The 22763-nt window shown below is 38.2% G+C and overlaps 1 protein-coding gene across 2 annotated transcripts in view; it reads right to left on the reverse strand.

The window, feature by feature from the left end:
* Window positions 1-22351, reverse strand: part of rsu1 (Ras suppressor protein 1) — a 39542-nt gene extending 17191 nt beyond the window's left edge. Inside the window, exons 1-8 of one of the 2 annotated variants that reach the window (XM_065258539.2) lie at window positions 22121-22351; window positions 20780-20891; window positions 20212-20262; window positions 15049-15169; window positions 13435-13553; window positions 11010-11092; window positions 10313-10427; window positions 7545-7677 (exon numbers count right to left, since the gene is read on the reverse strand). In XM_065258539.2, coding sequence (XP_065114611.1) covers window positions 7545-7677; window positions 10313-10427; window positions 11010-11092; window positions 13435-13553; window positions 15049-15169; window positions 20212-20262; window positions 20780-20891; window positions 22121-22138 — 752 coding nt within the window. In that variant the 5' untranslated portion in view covers window positions 22139-22351. Of the gene's footprint in view, window positions 1-7544; window positions 7678-10312; window positions 10428-11009; window positions 11093-13434; window positions 13554-15048; window positions 15170-20211; window positions 20263-20779; window positions 20892-20997; window positions 21156-22120 lie in introns of those variants that run through there. The other variant, XM_065258541.1, reaches the window with a different exon arrangement.
* Between the last annotated feature and the right edge of the window lie 412 nt (window positions 22352-22763).

The raw sequence follows: 22763 nt of genomic DNA on the forward strand, positions 1-22763 counted from the left end.
TGATAAACTTGTGGTTGTTTTTTATGACCGGGAAGAAACGTAAGCCATCAAAATCAAATAATTTACGTGAGAGGCACTCGGGCGCAGGAAAAATGCCGGGTGTTGCTTGTTCTCCAGACAGCATCAAGCTTCTGTCATGCTAACACATTGACCTCAGAGGATCTTATGAAAAACTTTCCACTATTTTACCCAAAGTCAACGAAAATCGAGCAGGACCAAAACATTTTACAGCTGATCGCTGTCAAAAAAGTTCAGTGATGACGTCCCTAGGATGACGGCAGCAACGACAGTGTTCTTAATATGACAAAGTAAGTGTTTTGATTAATGCCATTAATGTTTTTTTATCAATGTATTCCTCTGGTCAACTAAATGAATATAACATGGCAAAGATGAATGTACATTTATATATTGATTCAATAGATTTATAGAATTTTGAAAAAAAAACACTTATGGATTTATTGCATTTCGTGGAAAAAATAATCTGTTTTTATAATAAATCTTTGAAATCAAATTATGAATTTTAATTTTTTATGTTTTTATAACCTAAAGATGCTATGTGAAAGTTTGAGACAGAAAATAGTCCTTGTCATCTTCTCACTTCCTTGGTATAGAAAACACATTTTTACCAAAATTGGTCAAAATGGATTTATTGCGTTTTGGAACCAAACCAAAGGATTATAAGATTTTTGCTGAATTCTCACAATTAGTGTCGGGCAGCCCTAGCCTGGCTCCGCCTCCTACGTGCTTCCACTTAATTTTCATTTCGCTTCAGTACTACGTCTGGGACTGCTGTGTAGAGTTTCGTTTTCTCCTGCAAAAATCTGCAGGTCCAATCAGCGAACAGATGGGGGTGGCTAAGAACGATGACGTTGAGGTCGTGCGTCAGTTTGAGTTGTAGTTCAGTAATGGCAGCGGAGAAAGACGTGAGAAAAGCTATTCGGTCCATTGTTGCAAAACCGCCGAATACACAGAAGTTAAAGCCGGAGCAAGAACCAGGTTTGCTAAGTTTTGTTGGTCTGATTATTCGTACTTGTTGTTTCCGGACGGTTTCGGCGCATGATATACGTCACAACCACACGTTAGCGATCGCCTATGGCAGATCCTGAGTGACTCTGGGCAGATCCAATAGATTTAAACTTTAACAGAGGACCCTCCTTAACGGAAGTAACTCTTTGCAATGGAGGGTGGCCAGACTCTATGTACAAATGAAATAAATGTACGAGAGTGTGGTTGGACCAGGCTAGGCCAGCCCTAAAATCAGTGGGCACTTGGCTCTACCTGTGGTTCAAAGATATTTCAAACCATCTGATTTGTCTACTCTACAATGCAGATCAGTAAACCAAATTTACTAATAATATATAAGTCAATACCAACCAACATCATTTAGGACGCGCAAACAGAACACTGATGACAGCCACCTAGTGCGACAGGACAACCACAAGACATAGCTACTACTTGATCTAGGAACAGAAACGTGGGAACCTGCTGACTACTTCCCCTTTAAGCTGCACAAATATACAGAATAAGGGGCATTATGGGAAATCTGGTGTCGGTTTCTTTGCATAAGGGCTCGGTCATCTGAGCAGGCAGCAATGCATGAATATAATTAGAGACAACATGGAGAGGATAGAGTCTGTCTAGGGTGCTGAAACATGGATGGCGATTTTAACTCATAAATTATTGCAAGAAAAAAATAGTTGTGAAAGAAAATCTTAATCGGTAAAGTTATCTGCAACAGACTGAGTACAAAATCAAGCGGTTTCATGGTACAGATATGTACCTTCCTAATCAAACCATCTCAGGAGTATTTCAGAGCTGATAACATCTAATGAGCTTTAATCCTGTTATGCTAACAGATCCATCCTATTTACATCACACGGGCAGAACTGCTTTCACTCAGTCTGAGACTAAACCATCAGAGCCAGGAAAGAGACCTCTGACCCCAGCAGACACAATCTCTCTCCATCCGAAACACACAGCATTTTAGATCTGTCATTTTTACTTCCCAGTTCCCACTGATGCATGCCGATAGCTTTGAAGCGAATACCACGTCTATGAGCGGACAGATTCAGGACTTTCAGCACGTGTGTGCGTGTTGACGTGTCAGCGCGTGAGCCGGCGGTTAAGTTAATTGCAGTTGGTTTTTCCGTCATCTCTGGACAGCTGTGAAGAGGAGAGCTGGAGTTGTACCGCGGTCAACAAGCATTTAGAGTCGGAGATGAATAAAAGATGGAGGGGAGGAGGCTTTACGATATGTTAATGCATTATGAGCACGAAGACTCTCCCCAATGCTGTCAGTCAGATATAAGATCCCTCTGTCAGGTTAACAAGCCGCCCCATGAAATATGCATGACGGATACACCACTCAAACCCCTCCGCTCGTCCTCTTCTTCCTCCGGCCGTGCTTCGATACTACAACTAAACCTACTGCCATAAAGCGGGAACTGAGAGGAGAGGCTCGAAATTGCTTTTTAAAATAAAAACAGCATGTTGATTACAGTTTGTCCAGAGACTGGCCTTAAGATAAAAGACATACCACGTTATCAACATTCAAGAAACAACCAATGCTGATCTCAAAACTGAAATGTGTCATTTCAGACCTATAGTCAGTGACGTTTTACGAACACTCCACTAGTCTCAGAGTTGTCGGACAAACAGGTTGTCCACTCCAAAGTTAAACTCTTGGTTGAGTCAGTGTTTCCGTTTTGGGAATGTTGGGTGTGCTTGAAATATGGCTGCTCGATTATAGGCAAAATCATAATTTTGATAAATAAATAAATAAAATTATTATTTTTGTAAAAATCTTAATCATGACTATTTTGGTGAAAATCATAATCACGATTATTAAGGACGATTAATCGGTGACTTTGAACACATGCATTTATTTAACCTTTTTCTTAAAGGAATAGTCTACTCATTTTCAATATTAAAATATGTTATTACCTTAACTAAGAAGAGTTGATACATCCCTCTATCATCTTAGTGCGTGCACGTAAGCGCTGGGGCGCGCTGCGACACTTCGATAGCATTTAGCTTAGCCCCATTCATTCAATGGTACCACTCAGAGATAAAGTTAGAAGTGACCAAACACATCAACGTTTTTCCTATTTAAGACGAGTAGTTACACGAGCAAGTTTGGTGGTACAAAATAAAACGTAGCGCTTTTCTAAGCGGATTTAAAAGAGGAACTATATCGTATGGCGGAACAGCACTTTTGGGAGTACTTCGACTCGGCGCAGTAACACCCTCCCTCTCCCATTATGAGAGGGAGAAGGGGAGCGGATTTTTCAGGCGAGTTGAAGTACTCCCAAAAGAGCTGTTCCGCCATACAATATAGTTCCTCTATTAAATCCGCTTAGAAAAGCGCTACGTTTTATTTTGTACCACCAAACTTGCTCGTATGTGGAAATATACGCAAGCACATTGTATTATACCAAATACACAAGATAACGTTGTTTTAGCAATGAAATAGGTGCTCTTTAAATTATTGAAAAAAGTTTACACTTTAAGTGTAAACTCAAGGTTAGAGATTCAAAACAAACTTTAACAGACTAAATATCAGTGCAACACTATAATGAAAAGCAGCCAGAAAGTAGACGTCTTCTGCTAACGTAAATGTGTTGTGGTATTTAGAGACGCTTGATTGGTGGTCTTAAATGAGAAAAATGTCCATCAGGGGTGAGAACTGAATTGGGTGATGGAAAGAGAGAGAAAGTGTGAGTCCTGTGAATCCGAAGCTGAAGGACATTTAGGCAGGTGAGAATGAAACTGTTGAACCGTGGACACACACCTACTGAGAATTACACACCATAAACACTTGTCTAATGTGAGATAGCCGGCTTCTCTTCCTCACACGCTTTCACAAGCACATAAACAACCAGAGGACCACAAGTATTATAGAGTAACTCAATGAGTGTTGGCTTTTCTTCTGTGCTAAACCCTTAAGTTTAAAGCCGAGCCCAAATATCAAGTCAAAACCAGCCTTAAAGGGACACACCACTTTTTTTGAATATATACTCATTTTCAAGCTCCCCTAGAGTTAAACATTTGATTTTTACCATTTTGGAATGCATTCAGCAGGCTCTGGGTCTGGCGGTACCACTTTTTTAGCATAGCTTAGCACAATCCATTGAATCTGATTAGACCATTAGCATCATGCTCAAAAATAACCAAAAAGTTTTTATATTTTTCCTATTTAAAACTTGACTCTTCTGTAGTGTATGTTCAAAAAAAGTGGAATGTCCCTTCCCTTTAAAGTTTCTATTGTTTTTCTTGAATTTTGTAAGTCGCTTTGATTAAAAGCATCTGCTAAATGCCTATTTGTAAATGTAAAGTCATCATGACATCCATAATGACCCATATATATATATATGTATATATTTATACATATATATACATACACACACACTGTAGTCTGACATGATATGTGGTGCCTTTAATGGTGCATGTTATTCAAAACTTTTCTAACAAATTTTCTATAAAATCTGACTATCAATGTGGAGTTTCAATTATTTGAGCGCATTAACTGAGCTTCAAATGAGATTTACGCCACCCAAAACAGATCTCAATACTAAAAGTAAGTGGGATCTGACTAATTCTTTCTGTGGTTCTGAGACTTCCTCACAAAAACCCAAGTAGTAACTCACCAAAAGACAATAACAAAAAAAAAAGATAAATGATGGTCAGAATTGCTTAGACTCAGATATTTGACTGAAAAATGTGGTGTATGCGAGCGTTTTGATGACTGCGTGACACAAAATTGATGATGGATCCAGACGGCATTGATTAACTCAAAAATGCCCATTTATCAAACAGAATCTGCCATGTCAGCTTTCGGCCACGCAACCTTCGAATTTGTCGGACTGCGATTCGATACAAGGTGGCAGGAAGTCTCTTTCGTAAGCAATATCATTTAGTTTCGCCATCAAACCGAGGTCGCTTTGTTTTACGAAACTATTTCAGACAGCAGTATCTGATTATTACGCAGCATGCGCACAGACGCGCACACACAGTCACGGTGTCAGCACACACAGAGATGCGTGGTGGTTCTGGCTGTGCCTGTAGGGGGAGATCAGTTCCGGTAAGTGGGTTATGACGGTCCTCTCCAGACAGCGGCACAGCAAGCAGCTAAATGATCAAACGGAGGGGGGATTTGCCTCTCCTGTTCATGGGGATTGGTAAGTGGAACAGGGTTGTGAAACGTATGTTACAATTAGCCCGGAAACTCCCCAGGTCAAAGTGGCTTCGATACGGTTTCTTCACAATCAGGTTGTATTTGTTAACATTAGTAAAAGCATTTGCAAACATCATCTAACAATAAGCAATTGTTTTTTTTTTCATTATTTAATAATCTCAGCTAATGTCAACAAAAGTGTTCATGTTAGTTCACTGTGCATTAATGTTAACAGTTACATGTGATTTTCTTTCTTTCTTGTTTCCTTACGCCATTCCAGCATCTATGGCTATATTCATGGCAAGAACTGGTTAATTCATACACAAGTTTTATTCAGACAAGTTAATCCAGACACAGGATGGGGAGGGACAATTTGGCATCTCCAATTTTACTAACTTGCATGTTTTGGGTCTGTGGGTGGAAACCGGATTACCCGGAGTCAACCCACGCTGACACAGTGAGAACATGCAAACTCCACACGTGATTTTTTACAATGTATTAGTGATTGTATAATTTTTATTTTTATTTAATGTTTATTTGACAGGGACAAATGCATAAAACATTGCTTTATAAAAAATACAAAGTAGATGCCATGCATACAGGTTTATAGCCAAGACTAATTTGCAACCCCTGTCCCTTAGTTTATTAACATAAACTAAGATGAATAAATGTAGAAGTATTGTTAATGTTAGATAATGTAATTGTTAACATTAGTTAATGCAACCTTATTGTAAAGTGTTACCTAAAAAGGTCATATGGGTTTGCAATGACAGGGTGAGCAAATCAGAATTGTATTTTTGGATAAACTAATCCTTTAAAGGGATAGTTCACTTTAAAATAAAAATTTTGCCATCATGTCCTCATCCTCATGTTGTTCTTAACCTGTATGAATTTGTTTTTTCTGATGAACACAAAAGAAGATATTTTGAAAAATTATGATAAACACACAGCAGATTGACTTCCATAGTAGGAAAACAAACATTATGGAAGTATTATGATAAATGATGATGAAGATATGTTGATAAATGATGGTAAGCACACAGTTGACGGTACCCATTGAATTCCATCATATTTGTTTTTCCTACAATGAAAGTCAATGGTTACAATCAGCTGTGTGCTTACCATTATTTATCAAAATATCTTTTTTTGTGTTCATCAGAAAAAAATTCATACAGGTTTAGAACAACATGAGGATGAGTAAATGATGACAGAATTTTCATTTTTTGGGTGAACTATCCCTTTAAGCTATATAGGAAACATATAATACTAAAATATACAATTTACACTTTGTTTTGTAACAGATTTTGTTTTTTCACTTGCTCTACACTCCAGACATCAAAATTGGTACTTTCATAGTTTTGTCCGGTTGCACAAAGTTAGTGGGGTGCAAACAGCTGCACTGTGGGTCCGGTGCTTGTTACTCCCGATACAAAAACTAATGCAAAACAAAAGGAGTAAAAAAGGATGAAAAATCTAAGAACGGAGAGATCGCTTGTGTGATGGAAACTTTAAGCGTATCGCCTGCAGCTTTCATTTTAATTAGTTTGATTGTGCATTAAATCATCAGATCCTGAAATAATAAAAGAACTGCACCTTTCCTCTCTTTCATCACCGTCCTAAGGGTTGTTCCAGAAAAATATGTGCCACGATTAAACTGCCCTGTATAGAGAGACTAAATTTATACCTCGTATTTAGCTGAAGATTTCAGGGCGATTCTCTAGTTAAAGACAAAGGGTTGTAGGATTGTCTTGATTTTCATGGCACCTAACTGGTTATGCTTTACAGTTTAAAGCTCTAGGATCTGACCCAACATGAGGCGGGCAGGGCTGCCCGCTGGCGCGACGGGCAGAGCGCATTTGAGTGCAATACATCAACCAAACAGCCCTGGGCACCCAATGATTCTTCAGTGACTAATGCTGGTGTTGAAGAGTTTGGACACATGGAGGAAGATGTGCTGTAGCTTTTTGTGATGCTCTCTTTTAAGTTTTAAAGGGCACCTATTATGCAAAGTCCACTTTTACAAGATGTCTGGACATAATGTGTGTTGACAGTGTGTGTGAATCCACCCGCTAATTGTTTTTTTATCCTCATTGAACCAAACAGTTTCATTAGACATGCCGTTTTAATTATCTTATCAGTGTGAGGTCACACTGATAAAGCCCCGCCCACTTACAGTCCTGCATTACGTAGTTTCCACCCTCAGCAAGTTGTACTCTATCCACTAGATACTATTGTCTCACACTGTATTTATCAGATCTATTTTAACAATAATGCTCATTTTAAGGTACACACATTACAAAAAGGGTGTTTTAGCTTCCACCCAAATAGGGGCATTTTACACGTGCTATAAAGATGAAAAGAGATCACTTACTACTTGTACGTCTCAGAGCGAACGTATTCAAACACATGGGAGACACCGAGCTGGAACTGGTCCGCTATAGGAGTCACCCAAGGGTTATTCTCGGCCTTAAACACCTGCTTTGGGCCTGTCAGGTCCAGATTACCTAGAGAGAGACAAAGTGAGACCAGGAAGGAATTAGAGATTTAAAACAAAGAGTCAAGATGAGAAAAAGGAGAACCGACAAGACCAGACAAAGCTATAGATGAGATGAAACCAGAAACACTGTACAGTACAGGTCAAAGTGCTAATGTGGTGCATCTAAGCTCACATTGGGGCTAATTAAATAGTTTCTAAATAGCAAGTGTTGAGAAAGCTGTCAAGAGAGGGGGCTTAAATTAAACCTGGACTCCGGCACAACGACTCACAAATGCAGTCAGACACGACAATTAGTGCAATTCAGCCCTTAACCTAAAAGACAGATCCTATACGTTTCGAATATCAGTGCTGGAGAAGGTCCAGGTTTAGTTTTCACCCGATTCATCTTTTTATTCCTTAACGGTTTTAAACATCAGCTTTACACATGAGATGCTCAGAATGGCAAACACTGTCTATCGGCTCTCCCTCGTTTTTCTTCCCTGCTTTTGGCATGTGCGCTTGGTTGCTCCTTGTTAGCTGGACTCTCTTCTTTCTCTCTCACACACGCACGCACAGTGGTGATTTTAACAAGGCTGGTCTGTGGAGTGGGATTACAGGGACATGACAGAGGGGTCCTAACAAGCTACACACAGGAAGAGTCTTCTCTACAGTGAGCACAGGACAAAGACCTGCTGACCAGAGCATTCACACAAACACACCTACAACACAAATAAACTAGCGGCAATTCTTAAAACAATGCATCAAATGACATATTTTTACATTTTATATGGGAAATTTAAGTCATCGTGGACACTAACAAATAATATAGTAAATTAACCTGTATACCTTTGAGGAAATTTACTGTATTTTTTACTATAGTAATGGACTATAGTGCATTAAAAATACTATATTTTATATATCATAATATTTACTATAGTAATATGTAGTAAAGTTCCTAGATACTGTCGTTATTGAACCTTACTATAGTAAAAATAATATAGTAAATTAACATCCTACATGAAAAATACTGCTGTATTTGCTATGGTAAACTGTGGCATACAATAGTATTTTATAGTAACTTTACTGTAATTACTATAGTGAACTGCAACATAGTAAATGCAGTATAATAGTTTCTTTAATATACTTTAGCTATATACTTACTATACTGTAGTACATACAGTAGTATTTTTCATGTAGGATATTAAATACTGTTATGGTAGTACAGTTCAAAAACTATAGTAGAGGATTTTAACTATAAGTACCAGAGTAAAATATTATATATAATATAGTATTTTTCATGCACTATACTCCATTACTATAGTAAAAATACAGTTAATTCACCACATGAAAAACTGCTACAGTATTTACTAAAGTAAACTGTAGTATACTATAGTATAGTATGGTAATGATACTGTAGTATGGAAAAATGGCTACAGCACGCACTTTAGTAAGGTTAAAAACTGTTTTTATGTACTATACTCCTTTGACTACGGTAAAAATAATAAAAATAAATTAACTTTCACATGAACAAAACACTACACTATAGTATCTAGGATTTTTACTACAATTTACTTTTTCATGTAGGTAGGTCCAAATGAAAAAGAGACCACCCGCGAGTCTCAAGGGGGTTGCACACCGGAAGCGCAGCTCTGCGCCGTTTAAAAAAAAAAATTACACATTGTTTTCTGTCCGCGGCGCCCAGCTACGACTCAGGAAGTTGCTCAAATCCCTGTCGCGCCACAGAGCGCCACTTACATAGTTTAATATTAAATAACATCATATTTGTCCCAAATCATTAATGATTAACATTGGCTGCTTACGTATATTTTGCATTATCTGATTAAGCTAAGCTTGTGCTTTAAAATGTGCACTTCCGGTGTATGATACCTCCGAGTTGTCCTAGACGCGACTTGATGCGGCGCTGATTATCCGGTGTGTGACTCCCTTCTGTGTACATCTATTTTTTTTTAAGATAATTTAACACAAACTGTATTGGAAAGCTACTCGCTAAAGTTAAATACTTAATGATTAGAGGCTTAAACCACTATTAAAATAGAAAGAGATGGTGGGTGGTTGTCAGGGATGCAGTTTCAAATAAAAAGAGAGGAAAATTATCCTCTACATATACAGTACTCGGAGTACAAATGGTATCAAATGGTTTTAGTATTGTTATAGCTATGGAGCACAGACACTTTGGTTTCGGAGTGTGATGCTTACAGAAAGTGTTGACATAATGCTTGTATACTGACACTGGTGTGCATGCATCATAGATTGAATTGTTAAAACGGAACCAGACAGGAAGAAAAACTGCTGTCAGATGAGCAGTCAGTACCTGTGTTTGTGTGTGTGTGTGTGTGTGTGTGTGTGATAGAGAAGATTTTCCCAGAATGCACTCAGGCAGAGAGCAGTTTGACCCAGGTTGACCACAGCAGCAGCACTCTGTGGGTCAGTGAGGTTTGGTCTCCCCTGTGAATTTCCAGCCAATCAGAAGAGATGACATAACCACAGCCAATCGGACGTCATAGCTATGTCTTGTTTGAGACTTGTGGTCTTTTGGTTGCGACAGGTGTGCAGAGTCTACTTCTTTACAACACTATCGACCAATCAACCCTCTCACTTTGATAAATCACATGAACCTATACGCAGCTAATATAGTGACTTACCAAGTTCAGGAGGTAGTACAGTGAGTCTGTTTCCTTGAATATGAAGTTCCTTAAGCTGGGCCATATCTCCGATCTCTTTGGGCAGAGAGATGAGGTCATTATCCCTCAGACTCAACTAAGGAGAGAGAACAGACAAAAGGAAATATCGTATTAATCTTATTAATAATCTTTATCAATGCAAAAAATAATTTCTTTTATTAGAAGATTAGTCAATAGAGAAAAATTAGTTTAAGCACTAATATCCCCACTTTCCATCCAATTAAATCCTGATAAAATCAAGCTCTGCCCACAATTAGTAGGTCCTGATTAATATTATGTCTTAGACTGTGGACATTGCAGTGTCTAATTAAAAACTAATTAAAACAACTCTTGTATTTCTTTGTAGGTGTGCAATTGACTCGTGTTCAAAATCTGTTGACAAAAACATCAGGTCGACAAAGTCAAACTTTTGTTAGAATCTGTATTGGCAAATATCCAAATTAATGCATCTCTGCTACATCCACCAAGCCAAATTAGCTCATTTTTATTATCAGATTAAGTCTGATCTGAACAAGAACCAAAGTGAAGATCAGTCTGTAAATCACCTCTCGCCGCGTCTGATAAAGAACACAAGCCGTGGAGAATAAGTCCAACACACGGCGCAGAGCGCAGCCACAAAAGCAATTGATCTCAGAGGGAATTTAGATAAATTACTCACTATCTGTAGCTTGGCCAGCTTGCCGAAGTCTGGGGGCAAAATCTCAAAATCGTTGTCGCTGAGATAGAGCGCGCGCAGGGTGGCTAAAATGAGAGAGAGAGACACTTAGAAACTGGAGTATTGCAACCACTGATCAATAACTACGGTCATCTCTGATTGATACAGCACGACTATAATATTACACACACAAACACAGATATAACATCTACAAAAAACAGCCAACAACAAATGGCACAAACAACTTCTGAAATGATAAACAACTGAACAAACAAATAAAAAATTCTGCATCTTCTGCATAGAAATTATTTATTTCAACTAACAACTATTTTCAAAATTGTCAATAAATGAAATGATCAGATTAAATCTTTAATGTGAAAATACACAATGTATAATAAAAAAAATTATACCACGGGTCTGTTGAATGCTGTATTCTAATTGGTTCAGAAATGTTCCACGGGAATTTTCGATAACCGCACATCTAACTTGTCAAATGTCTTAAAAATAGGCTCCGCTTCATGCCGCATTACCACCTTGGGTGTGAATTATTTTCTTATAATTCAATGGACATCAATTATTCCTTACGTATTGTACTGTTATGTTTTTGGTGGTCGCTCAAGCAAACCAATAATCAGTCCCTCCATAAAAATGCGATTGTGCGCGATCGCATGATTCAACGCATAATCAGCCAAAGTCAAAATATTTATGCGGGGAGCGCATTTTTTCAAATACACCGCACTTTCGCAGCATAAATTGCAGATTTCTGCGTGTAAAATATGCGGGGCTTGCATAATTTCATAATCCCCGCACTTTCGTAGCAAAAATCACATATATCTTAGCAGAAAGTAAAAAAAATTGCATTTACCTCACACAAGCGCAGCCATCTCCCCTGTTGTCATGGGAACGTTATGAAGTGACATGGTTATGTGACATGAACATCATTGAAAAGCTGCAAACAGTTTTTGCAAGTTCCCGCAATTTTTGCAAGTTCCCGCAATTTCATCGCATAAATATCCCACATATTCAAACGCATTTTTTATGAAAACGTGCCACAAGATCAAGGATTTTTGCCCGCAACAATCACAAAAAAACTTGTTTTTCTGGAAGGAATGAATAATGTACAGCATGCATCTCGCAGACGTAATTACGTAAAGCAGGCCAACCAGTTTTATTCTTTCAATTTTGGAAAGCTACGTAGTGCACAATAGGAATCAGGTTATGTGTGATCATCCATAGATTTAGTTTTTTGCATAGTTGATAATTCAATGTCTAAAATCGATTCTCCATCGCAAGACTGCGATTCTGTGTTTCATGCGCAGCTTGTGCTATGTACTATGTACAGTCGTTTATAACGTGCATTTAAAAAACCAACACTCGTTAAACATAATCATTCAATATATTCTTTATTATCATGAAAATACCTGAAACAATCTGAAGAAGGGCGATATAAATATTTTTATAGACATTTCGTGGAATAGGGCTTGTAATGCCACTTCTTCTGTGGCACAATTGAAGTTTCTGCACGAGAGCGCCCTCTGGCTTTTGGATGTGGCGGCATTTCACCGTAATTCATTCAAATTCATTCATTGAGAAAACGCGCATTTGCACGATAAATCGTTACAGCCCTAGCAGCGAAGCAACACGATACGACTTTATCGCATCTAGACACTCCGGTTGGCCCATTGCAATCTCAGCTTATTCACGAATCATATCAATATCAACTTGTTTGAGAAGTCAAGAGTCAATATCACGGCCAATATGACAGCCACTCTAAACAGCAGTGATAAATGGAGGTTTGAGGTGGTGTATGTGTGGTTAGAGATTACAGACCTTGATTAATGTTAAGATGGTGCTTTCATTATGTGACTGCTATTAAAATAACAGGTTATTAGTGCTTCGTCACTGCTCATTAGCATTCGCTGATGGCATCAGCTGATTGGACTGATGAAGAATATAATAACGATCAAGTTAACTTTTATGTTGTTTGCATATTGTTAGTTAAAGGTCTGGTCTAGCATATTTTAGTCCATCTTAAATGAGAAGAGACCAATTATAATCTGTGCAAAATATATATAGTTGCTACAAGACTTAGCCTTAAAATCTTGATACACTTTGTTTATTTGTATACGTCATCCTAAACGTTCGTCACGCACACAAACCTTGCACACTTAGTATGATGTGTATTAATTAATGCAAAAAATACATGGAGTCAGTAAGTGATCATTTATAGGCATAATGTTAGTATTTGATATTTACGAAGGAACATTAAATATTGAGATCTGAAATACTTTAAAATATTTTATTAGCTCGTTTTTAACTAAGGTGGACCTTAGTCCATTGATTTAGTTTGCAATATACATAAAAGAGTGTAGATTCGTTAAAACAATACAAATATAGTCCTGATTGATGGAGTGTGTTGTTGACTCACTGAGGTAAAAGAAGTTGCCGGGAAGTGAGGACTCGTTCAGGTTGTTGTATGTGAGGTCCAGAACCTCCAGTGCAGGTAGAGACCCGAACCCCCTTGGAAGTGAGCTTAACCTGTTCATACTAGATAGACAACAAAGTAGCATTTTAACCACAAAAGACAGACACTTTTAAAACATCCATCAATTCTTGATGGAGGGGAACCCATTGAAAATCCATAAAAGACAGACCCTGAGCAAACAGTGACAGACATACGCACATCACACACACATCCATCTCATTGATTATGATTAATATATCATACACATCGCAGTGATCTTGATTGAAATGTTTCGTTAAAAAAAATTACATTTGTAGCTTTTGAATGAAATTTCAAACATTTACATTAAATTATTATTCACATTCAGTGACAGAACACACATATAGCCTGACAAAACCTGATGATCCAAGTTCATCAATATCAAAACTGTGATATGGATTATAATGATTAAAATTATATTCGTCCTTGAATGGAAAAATATTAAATTATGGCTAGAATTCAAAATTTGCAATCAGAAGCCCTCAAGGTGCCCGACAATGAGTGTAAAACGCATAGAGAGAGAGAGAGAGAGAGAGAGAGAGAGAGAAAGAGAAAGAGAAAGAGAAAGAGAAAGAGAAGAGAGAGAGAGAGAGAGAGAGAGAGAGAAAGAGAGAAAGAGAGAAAGAGAGAAAGAGAGAAAGAGAGAAAGAGAGAAGAGAGAGAAAGAGAGAAAGAGAGAAAGAGAAAGAGAAAGAGAAAGAGAAAGAGAAAGAGAAAGAGAAAGAGAAAGAGAAAGAGAAAGAGAAAGAGAGAGAGAGAGAGAGAGAGAGAGAGAAAGAGAGAGAGAGAGAGAGAGAGAGAGAGAGAGAGAGAGAGAGAGAGAGAGAAGGTTAAAGAGAGACGGGGAGGCAAATGAGATGCTTATTAACTCTTGTAATTTAGGTGTTTATCCTTTGTCTCTGTGTCCGTCCTCCGGGTCTTTCCTTTAGAATGACAGTGGGAAGACACCCAAACTTTAGCAACAGACTTAAAAGAAACAAACAAATTGATTCCACCATGTTTGTGAAGCAATTACACCAGAAGGGGAATTGTTTTGACAAATGAGATCGGAACGGTAGACGGTCACACAATCGTGTGTGCATACACACGCGTACATTTAAGTCGAAAGCCGCAGCCGGGAATACAACCAACCGGCTTATGTTTGCCAGATTATGTGTAGAAATGGTACGTCTGATAGCAAATCAATAAAACTGTGCGGTGTCAGGCGCAGGGCAGATTGTGCAAAACTTTAATCCTGCGTGACATTGGGGAGGCTCCGCCCTCAAAGGAAGAGAACCCCTTAGGATTTGAGTGGGGCTCAGGTGGGCTTCTGAACACCAGGGGATGACCAGATAAGCCCCCCACTATTGTTTTAACAAATAAATGTGATAACCATAAGGAAAACGGGTCAGATTAACAGAATATACTATAAAGCAAAACACTTTAACAATTAAAGCAACGCAAAACTTTTAAGAGATGAGAGACCTAGGACATGAAACATGATAAGATGAAAAGTACAAGAGAAAAAACACAAAAAGAAAGGAATATATAAAAACTAACCCAAGGTTTAGATGTTTAAGCTTCTGAAGGCTACTAATTTGAGTTGGAAGCTCTTCGATCTGGTTATTAAACATGTTCAACACCTCCAAATTTTTCAGGTCCGCAATGTTGGGAGGCACACCTAGAGAGAGAGAGAGAGAGGGAGACAGACAGACAGGATGAGAGCAATGGACAAAGAGGATAAAAGAGATGGGAACAGAGGGGATAAAAGGGAGAGAGACAGAAAGGATGAAAAAGAGAGCGAGGGACAGCGAGGACGAGAGCGAGGGACAGCGAAGAGCGAGAGCGTGGGACAGCGAAGAGCCTGAGCGAGGGACAGCGAAGAGCGAGAGCGAGGGACAGCGAAGAGCGAGAGCGAGGGACAGCGAAGAGCGAGAGCGAGGGACAGCGAAGAGCGAGAGCGAGGGACAGCGAAGAGCGAGAGCGAGGGACAGCGAAGAGCGAGAGCGAGGGACAGCGAAGAGCGAGAGCGAGGGACAGCGAAGAGCGAGGGACAGCGAAGAGCGAGGGACAGCGAAGAGCGAGGGACAGCGAAGAGCGAGGGACAGCGAAGAGAGAGAGCGAGGGACAGCGAGGACGAAGGACAGCGAGGACGAGAGACAGCGAGGACGAGAGACAGCGAGGACGAGAGACAACGAGGACGTGAGACAACGAGGACGTGAGACAACGAGGACGTGAGACAACGAGGACGTGAGACAACGAGGACGAGAGACAACGAGGACGAGAGACAACGAGGACGAGAGACAACGAGGACGAGAGACAACGAGGACGAGAGAGAGACAGTGAAGAACGAGAAGCAGCGAGGAAGAGAGTGAGAGACTGCGAGGACGCGAGGCAGCGAGGACGCGAGGCAGCGAGGACGCGAGGCAGCGAGGACGAGAGCGAGACAGTGAAGAACAAAAGCTAGAGACAGTGAAGAGCGAGAGGCAGTGAAGAGCGAGAGGCAGTGAGGACGAGAGCTAGACAGTGAAGAACGAGAGGCAGTGAGGATGAGAGCAAGTGACAGAGAAGATGTAAAAAGAGAGTAAGAGACAAAAGAGTATAGGGGAGACACAGAGAGATGTTGAGAATAAAAACTAAATTTCAAAAACTTCAGTTCTGTACATATCATCCATCTCACATCAGTCACAGTCAAAGCACTGTAATTGACTGTAGTCGTCCCAAACAATCATCCAGGTAAGTATTCCCAAACGCAGGTCTAGCTAACAGACACTTAAGACTTTTTGGTGACATGGCGAGGTTTAACGGCTAATTATCAGAGTCAGCGAACAGACGCTTCGTCTTTGATGGCTCAATTATGGGTCACTCCCTCAGCGAGAGATTTGACATTTTAATGATGGAGGCCTTAGCATAACAGATCAGTACCACCCCTCCCTTCCCACAAGGCCATTCTGCCCCCTTTCTACAGCCGACAGAGATCGATGGGCCGAACAGGAGCTCCATCCGATTACTGGCTGATCAATGGCCCCTCATTACGGAGGAAGGGAGGTAGGAGAGGTTTACACAAACAGCATGACATGAATACCTCCAGAGAGATCAGTCTCAGCCAGCCTGCACACAACACGGAACAAACAATTCAGCCATCACATGAACGACTCACGAAAGAGAAAAAACTCAGAAATGCATGTACAGGTTTTAAAGGTTGTTATTGAACACTTAAAGGACTCTTAAGTACTGTTAAGTAAGTACTGTTAAGTAGTGATAAACCGATACATTGCAGAGGCCGATATAATGATTTTTTTGCCATTGGACGTTAAACATTTTCAAATCTGTGTCTTGTAAACATTTTAAAAGTATTTAAAAGGGTATACTTAGTATTACCTATTTTTTGTAATTGTAATTAATCAGCTTATATACAACTTATGCTTTGTTAATGAAACATACAGTGTTACCTGAAATCTTAAAACTAATCAGTCAGTCCAAATCCCAGTTCATGCATCTGTCCTATGACCTTTTCTCGTATAAAAGATGTTTGATACATACAATATGTTTCCCATATCTCGATGTAACCATGAATGTACCAAGAGACTGCAAGACACTGAACCTTATACCCCGTGTCAGGGTCCTGGGACAGAGCCACACAACAGGGCCCTGAACACAAATGGCACACAAGATTGATCTCCAAACTGCCTTTTCCAACCCTCAACCAGACATCTATACTTCATCACCTTAAGCTAAAAACAGACTTTTAAACCACTATAGGCTACTTAAAGCTATAGGCTGCTTCATATGCGCAGAATCAAGTGGATTGTAAGTACAAACAATGCTTGTAAACACACACAGCTGTGCATATTTTAAATATATGTTTTTGGCACTAGTGGTGACTTTAAAGCGAGTTGGAAAGGTATATACGGAGCTATATAGAGCCGAAAGGTTTGCTGCTTTGCCAAGAGCTCCTCTCTCATTACCTGATCTACTGCCTGCCCGGGCCGAACAGCAGCCTTGCTTTACTCACGAGCTGCTAATGAAAGGGTTCCAAATGTCACTGTAATTCCTGACTACCTTGAAAAGTTCAAAAGATGGCAGATTCCCTGTCTCTGCTCTTTAAGCCAGCAGGATGAGAGAGAGGAGAGCGGAAGGGAACAGAAAGGAAAAGAAGGATGTGCGGGGGGTGAGGAGTTTACAGTACAGATGAAAACATGAAAATGAATAATAGAAACACAACATATAGATTATATACAGTGAAACTTGGATTTTAACCTGGAAAAAATATAAAAGTGTAGGTTAAATAAAACAAAGCAGAGGGTAATACATAAAATAAGGAAACAATCACCATCAAGTTAACTTTGTAAAAAAAATGATTTTGTTATCTATTTAACCAATTAAAAACTATGTATAATATTGATGTCTGATAATTTATAAAAATTATCTTTTTTATGCAAAAAATGCATTTTTATCTGTGGTCTTCTGCATACTGTATTTCCGTAAAGTTTATGTTCTTCATCATAAGGTAGGTAAAATTTAGACAAGCATTGTCACCCACAGTTAAGTTAATCATTTGCTCATCTTAAAATCTTCTTGTAAATCATATTAAAAGGCTTTAATCATTACTACAGACAGTACCTGACAGAAATGTGCATTATCACACGGAGATCTTCATGGAGATTAAAAAGTGAATCTTTGTGTAAACAAACATGTCCCCAACTAAACACTTCAGGTACATATCAGATGGGAGATGGCTCAAAGCAAAGACTGTAAATCCAAAGATGATGCAGGGGATAAAAGTCTCCACACTGAAATCCAATCTCCACTGATAAACACTTTTTTCTTTGTAATCAGTTGTGAAAATGTCCGAGATTAACTGGGAGACTCTTGTTGGGGATATATTTAATCATTTTAAACAACAACAAAAAAAACATACTATAGCATGTTTATATATTACATTTGCATATCATTTTGCGGTTATTAGAGCCAAAAAGATGGAAATTCTCTAAAATTTTGAACTATAACTCTGCATATCATTAAAACTCACACCCCTGGACTTAGTAACCTATGATTCGTCCCATTTCCAGCCCTGCTTATAATAATTCAACCAATAACTTTAAATGTATAACAGATTATTATCAAATTCACACTCTATAGAACAATGTGAATATTTAAAAATAGTTTTACTTAACGTAAAGTACTTGCTACCTTTTATGTTTATTTTGTACTTTAAGAAAGCTAAAATCAAACTGACATGCTCAGCAAATACAACACAGCCCTCTAGTGGCCTTCACTTCCAACTACTGTCCTTAAAATATCCAGGTAATATCAAAACAGTCCTGTAGTAATACACAATAGACAACAATACTAAAAACAATTATGATTGCATTATGACTACCACATTAAATCCGTATTGTTCACTATAACAATATTATTAATGTAGTAGCTTTGAGCGTTTGCTCTGGTATTGTAAGAAACTGCAACTTCTGTTTGTAATGCAAGTAATGGATAGTTTAAATTACAGTAGTGCGATAAGAATATACATAAAAACCTAGAAATTTAGAAGTGATACTTGAAATAGTTTTGGTAACACTTACGTGTATATTTGTTAAAATTAGTTAAATAATTAGCTGACATGAAATAATAAACAATACTTTTGCAGCCTTTATTAATCAGAGTTAATGGAAATTTTTACATTTACCAAGAATTTTTTTTTAATCAAAAGTTGTAACTGTTAACATTTCATTAGTAAATTCATAATGAAGCTAACATTAAAATTAAAGAAAATACAATGTGAAAAACTATATTGCTCCTTGTTAGTATGTGTTTTCTAATGCATTTACTAATGTAAACAAATACAACCTTACTGTAAAGCAGTGGTTGCTTAAACTTTTTCAACGTGCCCCCCCTTCTATAAACCGTTGCATCGGGCGCACGTGCTGTGACGCGATAAGCGTCTGGTCCGAACTTTACTTCCGGTTTCTGTTTGTTAAATGGTCTGACTAGTTGCTGAAACTGAACTCTTAAACAAATAACAAATGTTTTGTGTTCCTATGTAATCTTAAGTGTTGTTTATTTTGCTTGTTATATAAATAAACTACTTTAAAAGGACTTTGTTGTTATTTATTCTTTGCGGAGTTTACCGGAAGTTACGTGATGACCATGAAAGCCGCTTATTACTGTTGTTACTGATGAAACCGTGCCTTCGTGGTCCCCCCAAAGAAAATTTATAGAAATTTGTCCTATTTATAAAATTTGAAATAAACAAACATATTACATTATTCAATGTTGTGCTGTTGGTCAGTAGTCCAATCTCAGTACTCTTATACACAGAATTTTAGATAAATTAATTTATTTAAAAAATTGACATTAAATTGGGGGCCCCCTGGCACCATCTCAGGGGGACACAGACACAAGTTTAAGAACCACTGCTGTAAAGTACTAAGGTAATTTAGTTAGCTGATATATTTACAGACACTAATGACATACTATGTCAGACATGTCAAACATGACATATTCTTCAGAATAAAACACTTTGATGGCTTTTTCCTTTAAATTGTATACCTTTAAGTTCTACAAATGTTATTTGTAATTTGTAACAACTGTTTGTTCACAATATTGTTGCATGATGCTTTCGGTAAAATTATGACACAAAATAAAGCACAATCATGCAAATAAAAAAATTAAAAAACACTTTGATGGCTTGCTAAGATCTCATTTCTTGAAACATGAACTCACCAGTAAGCTTGTTGTGGCTCAGGACCAGTTGGGTTATGTTGGACAGGGTGACTAAAAAACAAAACAATCTTTTAGTATTACACAAAACTGTGTCTTAGTGATGATGTCATTAATCTACTACTTACATCACTTAAACTGACACTGCTGGCTGCCATTTATTTACAATGTAAACAAATTAGATGCATCCCATATATCCCTACTGAGAAAAACTACAAATTCTAATGGTTTCCAATAGTATGAACCATCTGCTGTTTATTTTTAAAACCGTAAATAACTTATTTTAAGTGCCGTGTTTTGGGTCCAATAGGATTTAATGGATCTCTATTGGTTGCCATCCATCAGATAACAACTCACCAATCCAACACAACAAATTACATAGTAGAGACCCACGTAGACCATGAAGTTTCCATTAAAACTATAAATATAAATTCCCATTGTAAATTCTTATAAATTCACTTGAATTTATGTGACGGTTTCTGTTGTTTTTAAGCAGGGATGCATTAACACAAATACAAAGTTAGCTTAAATGTCTAGCAGACAACTGAACTTTCTCTTTAACGTTACTTACAAAGTCCAGGAATATCCAACAGGTTTGATATTCCCCTGTCACACATATCCACCTCGGGCAGGTTCTTTTCCCGACTCTCCTCCACGATCTTCTTCAGGGATTTAGACATTATCTACAAGAAAAATAAACACACAAAACAGACATCCTGTAAAAATATTACTCTTTGACCGCAATACTGATTCAATTGCAACCAGACAAAGTGCTCGGTCAGTATTTACCTCACTGAACTGAATGAACGAAGTTATAATTAAAACAGATATGAAAATTCAGACCCTCGGGGCAGTAAACCAGATATTTTAGTAACAGTACAGTCGCTCACACCCAACCGGAAGTTGATAGTATGTCTGTAAAGTCTACGAATTCCTTCCATAAATGGATATTTCCGGGGCACGAAGCGAGGAAAAGAATGCAAGTCAGAATGCTCTTTTTATGTCCAATCAGCTGCTACTTCGTTGAAAAATGAAACAAAAGTATCCAATGAGGGCGCGCGCTGATTCACCGTTGCGCTTCCTTGGTCCAATAGAAGAAAATAAATTGTAACAGGGCCGAAACTCAATCCGAAGACAACAGCCTCCAAAGGTCGCATTTGTAGGCTGCATACGTCATCAAGACGGTCTTATTTCAAAATATTAACAATTATAAAGTTGACTATTATTCTTAATTAATCGTAAAATATTGTAATATACTATGACTTCCTAATGTAATGCTCAGTTAACTTAAATAAGCCATGCTTGATTACGTTTGCACCCTGCGTATGCGACCTCCGGAGGCTGCAGCCTTCGGATTTAGAAACGGCTAGTGCAACGATAGACATGTAGAAATGCAGCGCGATAGTTTGCACTATTTCTATGGTGGCATTCCTGTAACATCCACCCAAGTGGGGTAGTGAGGTGCAGTTTACAGTGCTTAAAATTCTGATGCCAAAATATATCATAAGCAGGTATAAATATTATTATTCGTTTTGTTGTGATCGTAATAAATTATTTATAATTCTATTTATATTTTTCATACTGATACATAGGCATGAACAAATATTTAAAACTTTTCAGAAGTAGTTTAAAAACGTTATTCATTTTTAATCCTACATTTTATTTTAAATCTCAACAATTCCAAAACACTCAAAGTAAATTACACACATTTTGTATCTATTGTGAATTTAAAAGAAAATATTCATTAGCCTCACGTGTTAGTTATGAATAATTTTTTTTTTTTTTTTTTTTTTTGCCGTTACAGTAGCATTACAAAGTTTTCAAAAATAAGGTAAAATTAGAATAGTTGTCAATCAAAATCTGAGAACCCTTAGCAGGTGTCTTGATAAGAGCAGTTGTTGACAAACCCTACCTTCCAGGAAAGACACATTGTAAAGACGTCCGCACAAGGTGGCCGAAGAAATAAAACTTTTCTGTTTTAAACCCCTCCTGCATACAGAACCCTGGCATTGGACACAGGTAATATCCACACGTCTACCCTCCTTTGGATGAGTTCCAACAAAAGGGTCTTGTTTTGGGCTTGGTTCTCTCTTGTTCTCCTTTTTTCCTCTCTGTGTCTAGTTCTGGAAGGGTTGATGATTTCAAACGGGGGGCTAAAAAACTGTGGATCTATTTTTATGCTTGATTATATTTGGTGGGTGGCAACACATGCTTCAGCATGGCTGAACTTTGCTTTGCAGAACGGGAGTTCGGGATTCCAGGGTCAAGGCTTGTTTATGCTGTAAAATCTTTAACCAACACCCTCAGTCTGAAGCCAAAAATGAGAGTGGACACAATCAGGAAAGGCATGGGGAGTTATGTGTTTCATTAGGTGTTAAAAACACACGAACGCATGTGATTTATGAGTTGTTTTCAAATTATGTGCCTGAGGAACAGTATTATGTGACCCTGCCTGTCCAATCCCAGCCATGTTGTTATTTTTGCTTTTTATTTATAATTTATATAACGTTTCATCTGGAAATATTCTTGCTGAGATTCATGAGACCTACCAAGAA

Source organism: Paramisgurnus dabryanus, chromosome 22 (genome assembly GCF_030506205.2).
Source record: "Paramisgurnus dabryanus chromosome 22, PD_genome_1.1, whole genome shotgun sequence".
Taxonomy (NCBI): domain Eukaryota; kingdom Metazoa; phylum Chordata; class Actinopteri; order Cypriniformes; family Cobitidae; genus Paramisgurnus; species Paramisgurnus dabryanus.